Here is a 21,495-nt window from a genome sequence, read left to right as displayed (position 1 = left end):
GAAGGTTTGAGGGACGTAAAAAAAAAAAAGGAGAGCGCAGGGACTGCAATATGCCGGAGCTCAGCACTCCTCTACGGCTCCATTTATTTCAGCAGCACACAGGCAGCTGTGTTTAACCCCTTCCAGCTGTTTCTGATGTGCCACCATTTGTCATCCTGGCCGCGTGGCCCGTGGTACAAAGGTCAATTTACTTTAGTTGGAGTTTAGTGTAAGGCAGAGCTCGAATAAAATGGAAGCTGCCCTGCGGTGGCTGTAACAATAGCCTAACTATATCGGGAATTGCTTTGGATGGAGTCAAACCGAATCACGGCAGGTTAAAGGTGGCAGGACACTTACCGCTGTCTCCTGCTTCCAGCGCCTTTAAAGTTTGCTCTTTGAGTCGGTCTGCCTCGTGTTTCCTCCTCCGGTGTTCCTCTAGTTTGATCTGAAGGTCCTCGGCTACCTGCTGAAGCTCTCGGAGCTGCGCCTGAAGAGAGGGGGATACGGAAACAAACAGGACCTCAAAGATTAGCATCAGTTTTTGTTGATTAGCATGAAATGTCCCAACATCATTTGATCCAGACATTTATGAATTCCAAAGGATGGATCAGTTTGTTGATCCTTCATGTTACCATCATGACGTTAAGATTTTAATTTGTCCAACTCTTTGATTTATGACCAAACACCTGCAAAACTCTTGCCATTCCCATTAGCCTCAGTTTTACTTTTATTTAAGTGCTTATAAGCTAATGTTAGCATGCTAAAACAGTGAAGTCAAGATAGTGGAAACTGTAAACATTTTGTCAGGTAAGCATGAGCATGTTAGCATTTGGGTGTTAGCATTTAGCTTCAAGCATTGTGAGCAATATGGCATTACTATTAAATAGACATAATGACAAAAAAACAACATATATTAGGGATGGGACAAAACATCGCTACTAGGGGTGGGAATCGCAGGGTAACTCGCGATACGATGCGCGATACGTTGCCCACGATATCGATAATATTGCGATACTGCGATTCTTATCGTATCGTGAGTTACCCTGATTCCCACCTCTATTATATTAGTTTTGTTTCCTTCTTCATATTGATACAATGTGTTTCTAATCTGATGTTTTTGTATGTCTTGTGCAAATACTTGAATAATTTGTACTTTTATAAACTGTATTCTTTTAATGTAATGTTTTTTTTATGTTCAGTCTAAATAAGTGATCAAATTTTCCTTTGATGATCTGGCAAAAATATATATAGGTTAGGAGCAATCAAGGGATAAAGGGGCAGGACTTGGAGGACTTAGCTAAAGAGGGTGAGGTGAAGATGGTCTTTTTATTATAACTCAATTGTCTCTTATTATTATTATTATCGTCAATTTTGTTTTCTCTGAGAATGTTAAGGGCACTGTGTTTTTCAATCTCCTTTGTAATGTTAAAAACATAATAAAAATCTTTTTTAAAAAAGCCTTTGAATTGAAAAAATCGCTTTTGAAGGATAAATGACTTAAAGCCTCAGAAGCATTTACAAAAAGTAGTTCCTGCAGTAACAAACAGATCTTTAGAAAGTATTGGTTTTCTATCTTATTATCTTTTTTAAATGCACCAATATATCTCCCTCCTCTACCGAACAACAACCTGCCCGTATATCTACAAAAACTTGTCCGACAGCAGTCGACTATTTAAATCACCTGCGTCGGGAGGTGTTCCTGTCGCACCAAAAGAAATGACAGCTTTTGACAACCAAGCGTAACCTATCATCACTCTCTGTAATGGACCAATTAATATGAAAGAGACGAAGCGCCTTGTGTTTGTGTGTGTGTGTGTGTGTATTGGTGTGTGTGTCAATACTGCCTTCCAATCTCTCCTTAGAGACTCTCATAAAGCAGTGATGGATTCTGCTGGCTGCGGACAGGGATGACTACCTTTCTAGGACACGCTGCTCGCTTAGCCACCTTCAGTTTGCCGCAGTGATTTATGGACTCCATTTTCAGAGTGAAAGAACAGATATACTTGTGAATAACACGGTTAACATGTAAAAGGTTCATCATGTGTGTTTAAATACTAAGAAACTAATGTATGAAGGATGGAGGTCATCTTGAAATACCAGTCTGTATTTGATTAACAGCAGCATGTTACTCTGCTGGATGTAGGGCGCACTGTGCTGACTTGTTTCATTGTATAAAGGCTTCTAATTTGGTTTTAAAGTCGTCTAGCATCCTGTTTCTTTGACAGCAGATTCTTCTGTAACCCCTGAACCACAGAGGGAGTTCACTTTTGAGTCATTGTGTTAGGTTTCTGAGACGAGGCCCCCGAGGTAACCCTGCCGTATCAACAAAGACACGCTGAGAGGATGTGCGGCGGAGCTAGGGGGGGCGCCGGGTGACGCTTCAGCCTCGATCTGCCAATCAGCTGCCACAGAAAAGAACATAAGGGGGGGGGGAAAGGGAGAAGAGAAAAGAAGAGTGCAAGGTGCATCCTCGGAGAGCATCGGCTGGCAAAGCAGACGCGTGTGAGTGCGTGTTTGCGACAAAAAGTGGCCTTCACTCAAAAAACTCAAATAAGTGGCATCTTTTTTAACTGTATCCTCCATAACAAGCATCTTGAAGTGCCTTTTTTTCTGAAAACTGTGTTTCAAAGTGCTTCGAAATACCTTGAAATAAAGTAATTTCTTAGATAATCAATGCAGAAAATAACAAGGATTGAGTGCAGCCCTGAGAAAGTTAGAGAGCAGCGAATTGTGCTGCGGCAACACCTTTCAGCTGCCGATACGACCTTCAGAATCCCAAATATATATCTCAAATTAGCTCAAGTACATGCTGAACTAATGCACTTTAAATGTGCGACATGCCAGACTTGACTATCAAAGAGTGTGAGGAGGGCAGCTTGTGTTTCCTAAATGAAGATAATGAGAGCACTGAAGCAGTAAATATAACTTACAAACATCTAAAGAGATCCTCTCCTGCCAATTTTCACCGATTCAATTTGCAGCGAACTCCAGCGCTGCGGCTCCTAACTCGGCCTCGTGCTTGTCGAAGTAAACGAGCAAATGGAGAGCAGAGGAAAACTGGTTAGTGGCTGCTGCTTATTATGAGGTTTTGGTAAAGTAGCGTGTGGATACGAAATGGGTTTAACACTCAGGTAGTTGCTTGTTTGTGCCGACTTAACTTGAGCATTTACTGCTTAGTGTTTCAGAGGCAAGAGAAGAATATGAGGATTTTTAAAGGGGGGTATTATGCTCATTTACAAGCTTCATATTTCACTCTGTGATACCTGTGGAGTAGCTTAGCATAATTTACAGTTAAAAAAAACTCACACTGATGCTCAGTCAGCTCTGTCCCTTTAAGAAACCCTGCCCCTACAAGCCTGCTTTCCCCTGATTGGCCAGCTCTCTGAAGCCTGCAGAGGGGCAGAACTCATACCCCTTTCCCACCAAAATTAGCGTGTTGAAACGGTTTTTCAGACCCGGGAATGTCCGCTAATAATTGCAGATTGTCTCTTTTCCCATTGCCAGTTAGGTATACTCCTTTCGGTCTCTTTTCTGCTGCGTCACCGTCTGACATCACAAACGCACCGGAGACAGGGTTAGTAAACAGTGAAGATGTTACAGTGGTTAGGTCTTTATTGTATCTATTACTCATTCAGTCTGTGTAGCAAACTCGCCGCGGACAAATTTGGAACGATGTTCGAGCGCTGCTTCGACGGAGACGGGCAGAATTTGTAGCTGAGATGACGAGGAGTCGCAGACAGTACAGACGGAGCATAGCATCACGCTGGAAAGGGGGCTGAGATGAGCATGTTGACCCGGGTTTTGTGTTCACATCAATACTGATCAGAGCCGAGGCGATAATTACCCGGGTCTACTGCAGAGTAATTTGACCAAGGTCTGAATGCAGATTGTTACCGTTCCCACTAAGCAAAAAAGGCAGGTGGAGCAGTGGGAATGGGGCTTTTTGAGGCACGCCTCCTATCCTGTGGCCGTGTTACAGAGTTGTCAGCAAAGAGCAAAGTTCATTTTTTCGATTTGAAATGAACGTCTGGTGCTCTCTTCCTTTGGAAAAGTAAACATTGATGTCTTTCCTTCACAGCCAAAGAAACTTGAAACTTAACCAACTTGACGAGCAGAGCCGTTGAGCAGAGTGAGCTGCTGGGTGGGCGTGTCCTAGAACTGTGCCAGGGCCAGGAAATTCTGCTGTGTCTCGGGCAGATGCCCAAATATAGAGCTCCTCCACTTTGTGACATCACAAAGTGAAGCGTCTGGAGACGTCTGTCTGAAAGCACGCATTCATAGCAGCCTGCAGACTGAGACTTTTTTACTCCAACATACTTTGACCTACAGATTTGTAACTTCACGTTTAGTATGGACATCCAACATTGTAACAGTGTACGTCTTAAAACGTGAAACAGCATAATACCTGTTTAAGGTAAAGATGGCAAGAAACTGGAGTTGTTTAGATACATTTTGAATATAATCACTATACAGTAAAGTAAACAATTAAAACACTATGAGACAAGAGAGTTAGTGGCTGCTTTCTGACACTTCTTCGAGCTACAAAGCAGCGAACATCTCATCCTGACGTGGGGAAAAACTACCCACACAGCAGGCTGAGGTCGCTGCTGGAAACCGCACACACAGATGCCAGGAACATGTCTGGTCAAAACAATATCACAGAGCTCAAGCTGCTCATTTAGAGTGTTTCTCGCAGTACAACACGTATAAAAGCAAATTAACCTCAATGTCCCCATCAATCACAGCGTGTTAGCGAGCGAGCCAGGTAATAACACCGCAGTGACTGAGCGGCAGCACAAGCAGCAAAGGTGAAAAGTTAATTAAATCTATTGAGAATGACAAAGAATATATTTACTCCGGAGGGAAAAGATAGAGGCACATTTTTAGGATCATTTTAGAGGTAGTCTGACAGAATGTGGAAGCTGATCGGGCAAAACAAAAAGCAGAAGTGCTGCATCTCTGTGCAAAATTATTCTTGGAATGCAGCTCAGATTACATCCTTAGGTTCAACATTTTAACTGCAATATACTCTGACAATAGGGCAGTGTTTATAATGCAAGAAACAGGACACACTGTGCATCATTGTGTGGAAAGAAATACAGACAGCACCGCCGATCTCATCCTCTGAACTGCACGGCCATGGCTGCTACCGTAGGAATGTAGTTGAGAGGGTCGTTCTTGAGATTTTCTCCAAAACATGAATAATAGTAGGCATAGTGCGAAGGTCGGCTCCATTGTATGGGCTTGGGATCATGCGATTCACACGCTTTTCTACACTGCAACAACAACAACATAAACAATGTTCCGTAGTTGAGGATGTGTGATTTAATACTCCCGGTTTAAAGAGTATCCTGATAATGATCGAGGCCTAAAGAAACCACGTGGATCATGAGTAAAGCTTTATAATAGAGTCGATTAACATGTGCTTAATACTTAAATACTTAAACACTTAGGGTCGGTGTCCACTTGTGCTGTTTTTGCGCCTATTTTCAATACAAAACAAATGCAGTTCAGAGTTTTCTCAACATCAGCTGGTTTTTGTCACGGCGCTGTCAACTTTTTGAACACCGCCGCACTCGTCAATATCACTTCTCCCTCACCGACCAATCAAAATCAAGAGGGGGCGGGACTTCCAATATCAACTTTAGAGATGGGAGGTTCTACTCTTTTTACTAACTCGAGTTTGTCACGAAAGACAGTCGGGTTTTCGAGTCAGTTACCCATCGGCCCAAGCGCCTATAGAGCATGTTCTCTATAGGCGCGACTTAAATAACCCGAATGCGCTAACTTCCAGTTTAGCATTCCACTAACATTAACGGAGATTAAATTTAATCAGCTTTTCTAGACCTTCTGATTGTGTTTGGACCTAATTGATCAATTTCTGATAGTAAAGCGAGTCATTTCGGGAGGATCATTTTCCCATGATTGTGTGCATAAAAAGTGCTTTTTGTTCTCTGCCGTGTTGGGAGAGCAGGTACAGAGTGAGTGAGTGAGTGATTCGTGTAACTCGAGTCAGACCTTCAACTCATGGCAGAGAGCGAGCTCCGGGCGCCAGACTGTGGGAGCGAGTACTGAGTTGAAACAAGTACCAGCGTTTTTTTCTCACAGGGCACGGCTAATCGATGGTCTTGCCTCAAATTTGAAGTTTGAAGTGGCTAGTAGCGGGTAGGAGGGGTGAGTCAGTGGACGGGTTGGAGGAGATGAGGATTCAAGGTTTCTGCCTGTTAAAAGGACGTTTTTCTGCCACTGTGCCAACGTGTTGCTAGGGCAGCTCATGGTGATTCATGTTGGGTCTCTCTCTAAACAACATAACAGAGTACGGTCTCGACCTGCTCTTTTTGTAAAGTGTCTTGAGGTAACTTTGGTTGTGATTTTGGAGCGATACAAATAAAATTTGATTGATTGACTCGTGACTCCCGAGTGGGTAAAAAAAGCTGTCTCAAACAGCCGACTCATTACTCGCACATCACTGATCAACTTTGTCAACCACAATGGCGGAGGAGACGCTAATCCTTTCATTTTTTGAGGGTACAATTTCCAGGTGTAGAGCTGCCGCTGATGCCAGGACACCTTTACAATCTTTCTATGTTTTCTTTGTAAAATTTCTGTAAATAAAAGACAATATTAAGCATACAGTGATTTAAAACAGACTTAATGTTCGTCTTTTTTTGGCGCGTCAAAGAAGTTACATCATGTACTTTTTATTTGACATGACCAACACACAGCAGTCAACACAATATTAACCATTTTATGAATTAGACAGCTTATGAACTTTTTGTCCAGTTTCAGACTTAGCTAATGGTTTTGATTAAATGAACTGGGGTTCAACTTGCGGGAGATTTGGCCATGAGATCTCACAGTGTGAAGAACAAAACCACATGAGACTAACAGTTATGGGGAAAGGCATACTGTATAACAACATGCCAAAAATACACTTGCAGCCAAAGCCGACGCTTATAGAGAGTAACATAAACATCAGTGCACTGATGTCTCGTAGTAGGTGCAGTAAACAAGTCCGGGCATGTCTCCCTCACTGCTGTGTTTTGGGGGGATGCACTGAGTTGTGCTGCCTTCAGGAGCGCTCAGAAACATGAGTGATCAGACACGCTTTTACACAGATTTTTAAAGATCGATCTCTTGATTTATTAATCAATATTGAGTCACTCAAATGAGAATCAATTCGAATTGAAAAAATCTATTTTTTAAACCCAGCCCTAATTATTACTGATGTCAACTTGTTGATATCACAACGGTTTGAAATGCCTGTGTGTGTTTTGTTAATTGTGAAAAATAAATAAACTCAAAAAGACAAGAACAAAAGAACAGACTTAACGGTCACTACAGAGGGAAGCGGAAGTGCCCGAGACAACTTTCGTAACCTAGCAACAGTAAGCGCAGGTGAGAAGCACTCTGAAATTGAGGTCGTGGGCGCTGCCAGTGCAAAAAACGTGGTCACAGGAAATTAAAAACACTGAATAAATCAGTTTTATTTTGAAAATCAGAGTCTCTTGAATTCCAAGCTGAAGCTTACTCAGCTTCTTTGTAGGAGCTTAGCTTGTGTTTAAATTAGAATGTCTTCGTGATCATCAACTAAAAATTAAAGCTGTTCTGCTGTGTTACAGGCCGCTTTATGTTTTTATCCAGTGTAAAAGTGTCCAGAGTTTATCACTGATGGACAAAAATGTTTATCCGAATCGCTTTCTATGTCTCCATAAGCCCCCACAGACTGTATACAGACCACTTAATGAACCTTGTGTATGTTTCATGCAGGTCAAACTAGTTTGAGAAGCAGTGAAAACAAACTTTTCTCACAACAGTAAGAGGACCAGGCTTTTGAGAAGAAAACCCCGATGACTCTCTCTCCTGCTCCTGCCGCACGCCACAGTGCAGCCGTTACTCCGGCAGAATAACCGTGTACCTGTTTCTCCCTCCAGAGCAGCACTCCCTCCTCAATCAGCTGCTGCTTGAGCTGCAAGCCCTCGTCCAAGGTCCTCATCTGGCCCTCCACGTACGCTCGCTCTCGCTGTCCCAGATTCCTGCAGACGATGCACAGTCCAGTCATTACAGGAGAAAAACATCGGCCACCCCTGCTACGGCCGTTCACATGGTGCAATCCAATTTTTTTTAAGGGCCCACAATGCAGCAGGAATCCAAATGGGAGGAATAGGAGAGTAAATAAGACGGGGGCTGATGCTCTGCGGCTGCACTAAATTGTTTTTGAAGTCTGGCAAACTCAATGTGAGTGTGGACCTTGTGAAAACATAATGAGATATACTCGGCTTGTACGTGTGTTTTTTTAGGGAGGGGGTGCAGCGAATGGAATAACAACAAAAGACGAGGGCTACTGTGTTAGAAGTTGCATTTACACACATCTCAGCATCGTCGTATGGTCGAGCTTTGAGGTGAAGATGATAAATTTGACGCGGCAGGAGCTCGCGGTTTTGTAAAGATTTCTATTCACAGAGCAAATTGTAATCTATATCCTGCAGAATCTAAATTATCTGCATGAAAACACCTCAAGATGTGGAGCACAATCTACAGAATGAATAGAAATAGAAGCATATACGTTACAAGAGCTGTTCTGAACTGCTCCAACTTTTTAATCATAGTGACATCATGCCCCCTGGTGGCACAGAGAATGACTCACTATCACATACAGTAAGTGCAGTAAGTGTATGATACATAACCATATGTTAAAGACACCTTGTGCATTTTTAATAACAACCCAAAATGTGCTCTTTAATATATTTCCAAACAAAAATTGGGGACTTGTTCAATATTTATTTCTTTATCCATGTGTGGGAGTGCACAGCCATATTTTGGAGACAAAATCTGCATGTGTTATTTTATAAATATTGAATCTCAGTTTTGATTCAACTGACCAGCAAGTGTTCTGGCAGCGAGCGTGGCTGTTGTATTCATCCGAAGCATCGCAGCAATCTGGCACGGGACACGGGGAGGAAGCGATCCAATGCACATAGAAGGAGAGAACAGAAGAAGATGATCAGCGAGGAGAGGTGAGACATATGTTTTTAATAAATGAGGTGAGCTATTAATAGGTTTTTAACAGAGATAAAACAGATTGAAGAACAATACTAACACATAATGAGCAATGATGACTAAGTGGTAGTTAACTGAGTATCCATCCACTATCTATACCGCTTATCCTGTTCAGTGTGGCAGGATGGCTGCAGCCTATCCCAGCTGTCATTGGGCGAGAGGCAGGGTTACACCCTGGACTAAACGGCAGTCAATCAAAGTGGTGACACAAAGAGACAGACAACCTTTCAATTTTAGAGTCACCGGTGAACCTATCAAGTACCTCTTTGGACTGTGGAAGGAAGCAAGAGTACCCGGAGGGAACCCGTGCATGCACGGGGAGAACATGCTAACTCCACTCAGAAAGGCCGAACTGGGATTCGAACCAGGAACAGCACTAACAACTGGTTCTGTCAAAATCTAAATGAGCATCACTAAAGCTCTGAAATATCTTTTACTTAGGGCAAAAAAAAACTGCTAGCTGTTTCCCTCTGCTTTCATGGTTTGTGCTAAGCTAACTAGCTGCATGCTGTAACCTTATATTTAACTGAGTGTAATTTTGGTATTAGCTCCAACTCATACACTGAGTATGAGAAGTGGCATAGCCTCTTGGATGCAAAAGCAAAGCTAAAGCCTGAATTCGACAGGATCCATGACCCCACAGGAGGCGTTTCTGAACCGCAGCGCAGCGCCCAAACAGCTAGATTCGCAACATTGCAGGAGAACATGCAATCACGCGATGACATCAATGTTAAAACAGAGCAACACGCTCTGCTGCGCTGTTTTCGTGTCTGACTTCCTGTTTGAAACGATCTGCTCTGTTCAGCTTGACGCCTGCTTGAAGCAGCCTCCGTCAAAAATACGGCGCGTATTTTAAGCGGAGCAGAGCGGAGAGACGCGGCGCGTGCTGTGGACTCACGAGCATTGACCAGAGTGGGCACGATCAACTCTGGAGGTTGCGGCGGAAACGGATCCTGTGGAATATAGGAGTAATGCACAAGAGCTTTAAACCTGCAGTCTTTCTAATGGCCAGCAGGGGGCAACTGCACTGCACTTTTGTATATACTTCACTTTTCAGATGATTTATTACCTCAGCAAGCATTTTTGAAATTAGCTAATGGTCTCAATCGCTTGTTTCAAGTCTTCTTCGTCGCAGCATGACGCTCATTTAGAAAATGATGATCCCCTTTTGCACTAAATGTGCGTTAAAGCAGGGTGTGCCTCAGGGCAGGGCTACCTGTGATTGACAGGCCCCAAACAACGTCCACTTATTGACCATATTCTCTAAAGTGCAGTCATTGTTGACTGATCTAGCCGGTCACTTTTCTTTCTTTCTTCAGTGAAGTTTTTGTCGGGGGCATCACATCTCCCTCTCTGTTATCTCTCTGAAGAGGGTCTCTTGAGATCAACCACTCATAAGCTCAGCTGCATGGTGCTTTTTTAAGTGCTCAGATCAGACTTTTGCTCAGATGTTTCACCCCGGAGAGAGGGCACAGTGTGATGCTTCTGATTATCAAGAACCCCATTGGTAACGGCTGCAAGTAGAGCCAGAAGGAGGCCAATGAAAATCTCTCAACAACCCCGGTAGAAGAGGATGTGTTAGCTATTAGAGCGGGCGCCATTCAAGGCAGGGAAGGTGTGGGAAGACAGGTGGGAGTGGAATAAAGGAGGGAGGACAGGCAGAAGGAGGCTTTGAGGAATGTTACATGCCGTCTCCGCCTGCTGAAAGTGACAGAGAGGAGATGTCGACGACGGAACGTATTGATTTTACCAAAAGTGCAGAGCAAGCGGAGAACAAAAAGTGGACGAGGAAGAGCGGCTGAAAAACATGATTAGGCGTCGAGAGCGGCATATTTTTTTTACAAGAAAGAACGGAGAGCAGCCTTGAGAAATAGGACAGGATGTTTTTCAGGGAAAACTGTGCGAGGAGAGTTCACATCGGCGTGTGTGTGTGTGTTGGAGAGCCGTGTTTTGTTTGCTGCGTCTACTTCGTCTGTTTGTTTGTACTTCTAAAGGAGTGACAGTTTGTACACCAACATGTCAGCTTCCTGGCATCCTGTAAAATATGAATTTGTGTCCTTGTTTGAGGAACACACAAACAGGGAAAGCAAACAACTTCTAACCTGGTAAAAAAAAAGGGACGTGGACTATTTAGATTACAACCTCACAGCGCTGTATCAATACGTTGCAGGATATTAGAGCACATTCAGTAGCAAACCCTGCCCTGCTATGTCAAACAAATAAGACACAGTGAAAAACATTGTTGATCCATCGCCTCACTTCCAGTAAGGTTTATTAAAGTCACCTCTCAGTCTGAAGAGGAGAATATCATTTCACCCAGTATAATCAAATACAAACAGCCTTACCACAGATGCCGTCATTGACTCGCGATGATGGGATGTAGTGTGGGCGGAAACCCAGATTGGTGCAGTAGAATCGGCCACGGGGACAGGCGGAGGTTCCTACATGGGGGCAGAAGCGAAAGGTCAGCACTGCAGGATGAACTAAAAGGCACTTTTACAGATGACGTTGAAGTTCTGCTTTGTTTCTTTTTGTTGTTTTACAAGTTTTGTCCACTCTAGTATAAGTGTGACTCAAACCTTCTGTTAGTGGCAGCATTTTGCAGACATAAAGAAGTTTTAACCTTGGTTTGACAATCCTGTTTTATGATTTTGGGATGTGATAAACTGTATTTTGTATTTTCTTTGAAAAAAAACAACCCTCCAGTGAAAATCCAGTGTTTAACCTTGTAAACATCTCCATGTGTTTTTCATGTGCTACAAGACATCAGCAGTCATCTCCATGGCTGGGCCTGTCTGCTTTTAAACTGCAGTGTACCAAGGACAGGCTGAACAACACATTTTCAGATTGGCAGGTTTGAGACGTCACAAACCTAAAGAGCCAAAACAATAATGTACGGGGTGATGCTATGCATATCATTATGTGTAACCTATGGCAACCACTTCGATGCCAGTCGTAACTGTCATCGGAATTTTTGCAAACTCAAAACTGACTACTAACGTTAAAGTTACTACTACTAATTACTACATTTCAAGCTAGCTGAGTTTCAACAAGTCGCCACTAAACATTTAGGTTGATAAAAGTTTTTTCTGTATGATATTGCGAGGAAGGGGCAGGATTAGATAAGCATCTGCTTCTTTCTGCTGCTTCTCAAACTCTTTTGTTGTGTCTTTTTTTTGTTTATACTGACTGTAAGATTTAACTGTTTGGGTTTATTATGTAATTTAATGTGGTTGATTGTTCGAGATAAATAAACCCAACTTAACAACTAAACGATGGCAGAGACGTGTTTTGTTTCCGGTTGGAAATGTGCATAGTGGGCGGGGACTATGCAGATTCAGGAGTTTCTAATGAGGGAGAAGGAGGAGATGCCTTGGGAGGATTTTTACAAGGTAATTAAATGTACACTGTTAGTGAGCACCAGATACTGACTGGTTTTCTGACCCCCCCAGACCCCCCCAATACAGTAAAACTGCATATTTTAGAGTGGCCTATTATTGTGGCCAGCCTAAGGCACACCTGTGCAATAATCATGCTGTCTAATCAGCATCTTGATATGCCACACCTGTGAGGTGGATGGATTATCTCGGCAAACGACAAGTGCTCACTAACACAGATTTAGACAAATTTGTGAACAATATTTGAGAGAAATAGGCCTTTTGTGAACACAGAAAAAGTCTTAGATCTTTGAGTTCAGCTCATGAAAAATGGGAGCAAAAACAAAAGTGTTGCGTTTATATTTTTGTTCAGTGTATTTTGCAGAAAAAAACATATCAGACATAATTTATCATTTCAAACAGAGCATTTTATATGTCTTTAAACATGACTGGAGCTGCTCTTTAAAGTATAATTGCACTGCATATGTTAAAGAACTGTGAGGAGTTTAAAACTGGTTATAAAACAGACTAGATCTTATTCTGTTGCCTCTCCCTGACCTACAAATCAAACCAGACCATCAGCGAAAAGATTCCCTATTTCTATACGGTTATTCTTTAAGCCTGTAAACGTTGCCATCTTGCTGTATTCAAACTAATGTATTCACAGTCTACACAGTCAGTAGTATGTTAGGCAGTTACTGTCTCATTTGTCAATTTTAGTTTGGTTTAGGTTTAGGTTTAGTTTGGTGTAGTTTTTACATTGCCAAATGTTTTAATGTTTAGTGTTAAATGTGGTGTCTTGACTGTGATTAAGGATTAATAAAGTATCTATCTATCTAAAAAGGAAGTTGGGTAGATTTTTTCTTTACAGATTTTTACACATGCATGTAAAGGAAAGGATAACACCACCAAAACTGACACAAACTTTAAGTCCCTCACATCTGCTTTAAATATAGTGTCTTGAATTACAACTTAAAAAACTGCAGTATAGGACTTTCTATCCTCGGCTGGCTGCATCCTTTGCCAATATGTGGCATCAATCAGTCTGAAATCTTGGTGTGGGTGGATAATATTACCAACATGCCCAATTTAGATTCATTCACTTCCCTTGTTTTGTCTGTATTACTTAGAAAAGAAGTATATTATGGTGCTTTTACTTATGTTGCAGACAGCAGCAGCAGAGCAAATCGTATAACAGCAGGGGAGCCAAATTATGTACTTTAGCTGCCATATAGCTGTTACAAAATATATCTATAAACACAAAGTGTTTAAAAAGCACAGGATCTTCTCAAGTAAACCCTTATCATGCACATGTTCAGATCACACACAATGCACTTGTTCTATTGTGGAGAAATTGTGAGTAAGTTCAGTAAGTTATTTCCTGTTAAGCACACTACTTAATGAACAAATCCCCACTGATCAGCATCAGCAGCACTTATTAGGTCATCTGATTCCCAAAGTAATGATGATGATGGTCAGAAAGAGAACCTTTGTTGATGATGGAAATGTTGAGGATGACAAATGTTTGTTCGGCTTTATATGTTTTATAACAGAGGCTGTGATAGGGCATGATAGATCAATAAAATTCATTTAATAACTACATGCACTCATGGCCTAGCCTCTTGTGAGCAAACAGTAATTGTCTGGCTGCACTAAGAGTTTGAATAGCATGCTGTAGGTCAAGTCAAATAACATTTTCCTGCAAATAGAGATTTTGTCTGTAATAATTAACAGTGCACAGGTCAGTGTTGACTCACAGTTCACTGACTTTGGTAAACACACACCCACTTGCCCATGCTTTTGCTTTTTTACCTGGTTCATCAGAGCCATCTTCACAGTCGCAGTAGTCATCGTTCACCTGCTCAAAGGGGATCATTTTCGACCCATCAATGCACAGGAAGGACTTTTTCTCTCTGTAGAACCGCTTATCTGTGGCAGAATAAACACATTAGACTGTGATTCAGGCTTTTGACCTTGAACTGCAGCTAGAAAATTAACCCAAAAGGATGAGTAGAACAATATGCTTGCATAACATGTATTTCAGAATAAAAGCTTGGTGTTTAAGGCTATAGTCTGAGGAGAATACTGTTGAACTGTTAATAGTTATAGGTATGGTATTATTGTTACCATCATGAACAAACTTTAATTGTTGTTTACAGCAGTTCCAAACTATATGTAGGGATGACAACCACATGAGGACTTTAAACGTGTTGTATGTGTTGAATGTGATTAGCTGTGGAAGTCACAGCACTTAACACCATGCAGTGTTATTCACAACTACAGTGATAGCTGCTTAGCCTTAAGCTAGCTGGAAGAGGACAGCGAACTTACAGGACGAAGATATTCCTCTTATTTTCCGTGAGTCTACGAAACCACACCAAAAGACAGCGACGATAATAATGTGGAAACGCATCTCAGAGGGCAGAATTGTAAACTCTCTCCCCCCTGACTCACATAGAAACCCCGCTCAAAGCTGTTTCAAACTCATGATACGGCGTCCAACATTTAAATTGGCCATGTCCCTACTTCCTGAAACATGCGGTCACGTGACGCGTCTGAGGCTGTCTATTGGTTCGTATTTGAGCCACGTTTGCTTCTTTTGACCAATCATGAGTGAGAATGGCTTCTGAGGCAGAGAAAGGAATAAACTTGTTCCTATTCTTCTTAAAGAGTCAATCGACCTTATTTTTAAATAGAAAACGGGCATATTAGGCTCGTTTACTTTCTTTATAATTCAAGATACATATATTTAACGCTTTGTAGTTTGTAAGAAGTGCATTTACTTTATTATACCGTACGTTCCGAGCAAGTAATATCTGAATTCTTGCTCGAATGTTTATCACTTCGCCTCAGGTGTTCTGATACTGTTAATTAACATTACGGTTAATTAACAGCAGACGGTCATCATCTTGATTGACCACTTGGTAACTTTGAATCACACATGCAACCATAGCAACTGTCACTGACTCTTTTTTTCGCTGGTTGCCCAGCCTGTGGTAACTTGTAGACATACACATAGTGTAAGAGGGCAGGAAAATATGTATGTGTTGCTTGGCAACAGTCCAGTTCCAGTCAAGCTGCGGAACTATGTGTGTTTACGGAGCCAAATGAATGATTAAATAAACAACTAATATTAATATGTAGTTGCTTATTGTTTTTTACTGCTGCTTGTAGAGATGTTGTAGTAAGCAATATCACACCAGAGGTCGTGCTGTTATACCGAATATCAGCACGCTGTTAGAATATTTCGTTTTTCTGTTTAGTACTGGACTCACTGTTGGAAATAACGTCTGACTAATTCATTGTAATATAAATGCAACACCAAAATGACCATATGCATTCTACTCGTTCACTACATGGTGATATTAGAAGAATATAATTTGTCACATATTTTATTTAAAAGTAATTACGAAAGCAAGAGCAACTTTTGATAGCTTTATTAATAATAAACACTCTTTACAACATGTACAGTATAAAAAAAGTCAAGTAATTAAAGAAATTCATGTGAACGCAGTTATTTTAAACAGAACTTAAACTGGATTCGAGGCACTTTTACAGGTAAGTAAACAATAATATTCACAGTTCTATTTTTCAGTGTTCAGTCGTGAGTCAAGACCTGTGCTGCACAGTGACTCCTTGCTCTGGAGGTAAGCAAGGTCTCGGATCATGCCCGGGAATGAATATGAGTCCAAAGGTGGACGCAGTGGGAACACTGGCATCAGTCCGGATGTCATGTATGGTGACATAAAACCTGCCATGGCACCGTTTGGAGCGGAATAGGCCATCCGCAGGGGGCTGACGCCCAGGCGAGGTCCGAGCCCGTACAGACCGTCTCCGCCGGCGGCCGTGGGTGGCATGTGCAGCGGAGAGAAGGCGGACTTGTTCCCCAGAGCACTGAACGCTCCAGGAAACCCAACAGAAGGCCTGTGCACATTGGAGTCTGTTTTATTCTCTTTGGAGCTCAGGACCAGCTCAATGGACCTGACTATGTCCCCTTTGCATGTTCTCACCATATTCTCCAGGGTGTCCCGCTTCTGGTGGGGGAAAATCTTGGCCATGATTTCAGTGGGGTCCCGGTCCAGGCTCGGGTAGTCTCTGGGTTTCTCTGACTCACTGCCTGACTCTGGATCCGAGGAGGAAAGCGACCTCTGTGGACTCTCTGCGTGGTCAAACACCGGGGATGGACTCGCGCTGTCTTCGTTGTCTCTGTTTGGAGACAAATCCTTCTTGTCGTTTGGGGAGGGGAGGCGTGAGGTGTGGGGGGCAAAGAGGGGTCGACCCATGAATCCGCTATAGAAGTTGTACTTGCTCAATTTGTCATCTGAAAATAGAAAAAATAAAAACAAATGGTTAAAATCATTTTTACGCATGGCTCTCTCTGCATCCAAGCTGTGCGTAAAATGCGTCAAACGGAACGCATTGGTAAAATATATATACAACTCTAATTTAATAACATTTAACTATGAATTTATGATAACGTTCCCTTTTTTCAGACGGGTGATAAAAAAATATCTCTAAATCATTAATAGTTCGTTAACTTACCTTCTTTTTGGTTCTCTGCTCCAAAAACATCAAAACTGGGCGCTGTTGGAGTGCTGCTGGTTGTAGTTGGCACCCCGTGGCCTACGGGTGATCCCTGAGCCTCCGAGCCGGGGTACAAGAGCCGGAGCTCCCGGGCCTCGCTCTCCTCCTGCGCCTGCTGCCTCCTCAGCGCCACCTGCGCCGCCATCACGCGCTGCCTCTCCGCTATCAGGGTGCACTTTGCGCACACGCAGTCTCTCCACCGGCAGAAGCGCTTGTGGCCTTTCAGCGCGGATACTACGCCGTGGTTTCTGCATCTTGCGCACTTTGGGGTGCGTGGGTATCCCCTCTCCAGCGCGGGGTTGCACGCACGAAGGAAGAGGGGCGGGGGGCGCAGGAGGGACGGCGGCACCTGCAAGCCTCCGAGCTGAGTGGCGGGGTGCCCGGGCAGGCCGAGCGGTCTAATCCTGCTGTCCATTGCCAAAAAAAAAGTTGTCCTGTACAGCTTCTTAAGCGTAGTAATTTAAGGGATGTGGCCTTCTCTGTGTGTTTCTATGCACTGACGCTGGAACCCTGAACCCTCGCGCCTTAAGTGTCTCCTCTCCAGGTGGTTTGACATGAAACACAACACCCTTGGCACACCCCTTTCCGCTCCAGCCTCTTAATACCCTATCATGTTTATTTGCATCCCGGGTGAATAGTGGTCTAATCTGATGCAACTGAGCCGACATGCAGCTGTAGTTTGAGAAAAAGTAGTGCCTCCAAGAGCAGACTTTAATTTCTGTTTAAAAATGGAGATTGGAGGGAAATTACATTCAAAACTACATTTGTTTTTTGGCTGATTTAAGATGCACTTTTAATTGCGCCACCAGCAGCCAAAACAGTGGATATTGTTGAATTAAGCATTAAACAGTATGAAAAACATGTTGCCTCAGGTCAGTCTGATACAATGACCTCCCTACCGAGCAATGAATATTCACCATGAGGATGTTTTTAACACAACAATGGCCCTAACAGCCACAAAAGCAACAGGTAATTATCTACCTGGTTATTCTGTCGAACGAATTACCCCGACAAAAGACCCATCTGCCAACAAACACACGGCTAGATTGGCGGATAACTAATCACACCTTGTCACATGTTTCATTCATTTCTCGGCATTCAAACAGGGTCCAGTTACAGGCAGCAGATTGTCTTACTGTTATTACACGGAAAGCAGATTAATGTGGCAGTCACCCAGGGAAACACATCACACTGTCACTCGGGCATGTGCACATACGCATTTGCATCAGTGCAAACTTGTCAAACATGTCATAAAATAGCAACCAAGACGTGTCCTAATCTTTTAATATAAGAGTGAGACATCAGTGGCTTCTCTGTGCTCCCTGTAGTTCTGACTCCACCAGATTGTCTCTGAATAATGGATGTGGGTTAAAGAGGCAGTGCACAGAAGCACTCAAACCCCTCGTGGGTTTTTTTTTATCGAGATAATGATTCCCAGAAGGACATCTCATGAGCAAGGGCTGCTCCAGCACAGGCCGGGGAAATTGCATACAGTATAATACACAATCATTTGATGCAGATGTAGCTATTATCAGTTATTAATATAGCTATTTACCACAAGTGCAGGCTGGTACGGGTTGCAACTTGCTGATAAGAGAGGACTTTTTGAAAGCACAACTTATGAGTGACAGATTCTACTTTTTTTTTTACCTCTTCTTTGAAAGGATGCTCACTCCTTTAGCCTTTAAACCTTTGGAAATTTCTGCTTGAAACAAATAGTAAAAATGCATAAATGATAACAGAGTTTAAAGTCTCATTAAGCATCACCAAAAAAAAAATCAGAGTAAAAATAATTTTGCATAACTTTTAGAAAAGTTCAATAACAGCTCATTTTGCCGTTTAGACCCTTTCCAAAGACTGTGGAGGCGTGGCTAATCACATTTTGATTGACATCTGTCTGACCCAATTAGCGCAGTGCAGCCCTAAACATTATGTTTGTGAGGTCCAAGACAGTATCATAGGAGGAAGCAGAAGCCCTGCCATCTGATAACATCAGTTTAAACCGGTAACTGAATGGTGAGTTACAAAATGCGTTGTTATATCATAGTTAGCATTTAGCATACACATGCAACGTTAGCTGAGATGCACCTATCGGTTTTGAAAGCTAGGAATGCAATGCTAAATGATGGTTCTTAATTGTTAGTCCCTTGCCAATGCTTAACACCTCCCGCCAAAAACAGATCATTAAAAGCCCGAACTAAAGATGCAAAAAGACAATCAGATTGACGCCCAACGTCTGCAGCTGTCAGTAAGCAACGCTAGCTGTTAAGACTGGGCCCAAGGACGAGGCTAACACTTGCTGTAAACAGTTGAACAGCTGCCATGTTGCTTTTTTCAATGATTGGATTGTAAAGAATATTTAAAGTGGTAATCTCGAAGATCTCAGTCTTGTTCTCTTTGGCGACAACTATGGTGATAAACGGTAATTGCGGGTGCACACTTCCCAGATATCCAGACAGTTTCGCCTATAGTTGGCTCCGGTCGTAACTCTTGATTTTCCTTTTCCTTTTTAGACTGTTTGCCTTCATCTGAGCGCCGAATTTGTTTCTTTTTCTTTGAACTTTGAATTATTTTTGAAGATGTATCTGTAGTCATCGATCTTTTCTTTGTTTGTTCATCATTTGTTTGCTTTCATCAGTGGGCCATAGGCTCAATCACCATTGTGTTACCTCATTCGGCGATAGATAGTGACTTAACAGATATTTTTTTAAATGAAAATCTTCCAGATTATCACTTTAAGCATAGCCACATCCAAAATCAGGAAGTTACAGAAACCTAAATGACTATAATCAGATTTTTTATTGACAGTAATTTCTAACACTTGTAAGATGCTTACTATTATGTACATAAGACTTCATATCACATATTTAGAAGGCTATTATGGATTTGGGTTACACATGACGTCAAGTGATGGATCTAATCAGCAGCATACCTGCACACCTTCCCCATTACAACCATGCATGTGCGTATGCAAAGAGCACCTATTGTGCAAAAGCCCATAATGTTGTGCGTCGTAACAAAAGCATCCTGATAAAGACTTGTACAGAACACTGCTATTTGCAGAAAGATGCTCCACGAGTTACGGGCCTGGGCAGATAGGGGTTGGTACAGACTCAGTCCAGCTGTGCAGGACGTGGATGATAATCCGAGATGCATCCATCAACACAGAAAACTAAAAACATAAATACATGCCAGTGATGCCGATGCTGTGGGGACGCACATGCAGCTTTTTTTTTATCATTTCATCCACTGTGAAGTGGAATTTGAGGGTTTGGATTTGTGGCTGGCAAGTTTATCCAAGCACGTTAAGCTGCTCTCACCGGGGTTTTTATACAGACCACTTAGGCGCTTTATACGGACCAGTTACAGCCTTTTCTTGCAGGAAGCAGCATGCTGTTGCCTTAATGTGTGTGAGCTCACAAAACTGCAGTGTTGCAGTGTTTTTATTCGTCACCAAAAGGAGGAAGAAGGGACAAAAATAGGTGTTTTGGAAAAGCTGCTTTAAATTGGATTATATTATACACTCATTTGCTGCTTCTGGTGTTTGCCTCTGGATCGCAGGATTACAACAAGGCCGAGCCACATTTCACCTCAAGAAAAGACATTTTAAACCAGATTGTGTCTTCTATTATAGACAACAACTAGTGCATACTACTGCTATCCTCCCCAAGTTTTAAAGTTCACATGGGCGGCTGTTGTTAGTCTGAATTTTCCAAAGACAGAGCGAAGGGATTAGCAGACACAAGTGCAGTTCGAGTAGATGTGGCCAGACAGTGTCTTAATTGTGTTCTTAACAGATCTGCTCCTGTCAGAAATGTTGTGTTTAGTCACAGCCATGTGCCTCGTAGGACAGGGCTTTATCAGCAATGCTTCTTATCTGCAAGCAAGGTGGCGGCTAATCTACTCGCTAATCTCGCAAAACCTGATTATGTCTCCCGCTGTCAGAGCAGAGGGAGGGAGGGAGGAAGGGAGGGAGAGAAGACCATCATATAACAGTGACTTCTGGGGTCATCTTTAATGTTGAATCCTCACGTGACACGGCTTTGACATGGCAACATTTCAGCACCTTAAGTTTTGGCATTGTTTCTGAATTCACAGCGCTCAAGTTACAACAAATTTCCCTCTCCTTCAGCGTGCGAGGCGTCCTGACCTTTGTGCATCCGCTTTCTCATCCGTCACGCTCTTGTCATTTAAGTGGCACACAGTAGCCTCCACTTCACCGCTGACGGGTGAACGGTCACCAATGGTCGCCAGCAGGTTGGTTCGGTTGCTGCCGTGTGATCAACAGATTCACTCATCTGAATTCCTCTTTATATAAAAGCAGGTTTCTCTCTGCTGTTCACTTTTATGTCGCTTACACTTTGTTATATTTTAACAAAGCAGAGTCAACTGATCTTTGTTCCATGTGACGTTTGTGGCCTCGGTGGATTAGACAAGTAACTCTGCTTTCAGGAGAGCTTTCATGATAGTTTCTTATGTGTGTGCCAGGGGAGTT

At 42.6% G+C, this 21,495-nt stretch overlaps 2 protein-coding genes across 2 annotated transcripts in view; both read right to left on the bottom strand.

Annotated features, from left to right (window-relative positions):
* The window catches only part of LOC138600834 (glucosidase 2 subunit beta-like), a 165,808-nt gene extending 150,979 nt beyond the window's left edge, over positions 1 to 14,829 (bottom strand). The window contains exons 1-6 of the mRNA XM_069672353.1: positions 14,748 to 14,829; positions 14,229 to 14,345; positions 11,385 to 11,480; positions 8,862 to 8,919; positions 7,898 to 8,015; positions 337 to 466 (exon numbers count right to left, since the gene is read on the bottom strand). Of these exons, the coding sequence (XP_069528454.1) occupies positions 337 to 466; positions 7,898 to 8,015; positions 8,862 to 8,919; positions 11,385 to 11,480; positions 14,229 to 14,345; positions 14,748 to 14,829 (601 nt within the window). The remainder of the gene's footprint in view (positions 1 to 336; positions 467 to 7,897; positions 8,016 to 8,861; positions 8,920 to 11,384; positions 11,481 to 14,228; positions 14,346 to 14,747) is intronic.
* A 1,009-nt stretch (positions 14,830 to 15,838) lies between these two features.
* LOC138600641 (doublesex- and mab-3-related transcription factor A1-like) lies at positions 15,839 to 17,498 on the bottom strand. The gene is made up of 2 exons (XM_069672105.1): positions 16,959 to 17,498; positions 15,839 to 16,737 (listed from the first exon to the last, which is right to left on the bottom strand). Exons 1-2 carry the CDS (start codon positions 17,413 to 17,415, stop codon positions 16,001 to 16,003), a joined length of 1,194 nt encoding a protein of 397 aa, XP_069528206.1. The 5' UTR covers positions 17,416 to 17,498; the 3' UTR covers positions 15,839 to 16,000.
* Positions 17,499 to 21,495: the final 3,997 nt, after the last annotated feature.

Source organism: Semicossyphus pulcher, unplaced genomic scaffold, assembly GCF_022749685.1.
Source record: "Semicossyphus pulcher isolate SPU_LCO1_2020_fin unplaced genomic scaffold, fSemPul1.0.p SCAF_21, whole genome shotgun sequence".
Classification (NCBI taxonomy): domain Eukaryota; kingdom Metazoa; phylum Chordata; class Actinopteri; order Labriformes; family Labridae; genus Semicossyphus; species Semicossyphus pulcher.
Note: the sequence above shows the minus strand (reverse complement) of the source record. Positions and strands in the feature narration are given on the sequence as shown.

Bases quoted from the DNA above. Each gene is read 5' to 3' on its own strand.
- LOC138600641 (XM_069672105.1), bottom strand. From the start codon at position 17,415: ATGGACAGCAGGATTAGACCGCTCGGCCTGCCCGGGCACCCCGCCACT. The intron at 16,738-16,958 runs GTAAGTTAACGA...TTCTATTTTCAG, and splicing joins AGCAGAGAACCAAAAAGAAG to ATGACAAATTGAGCAAGTAC.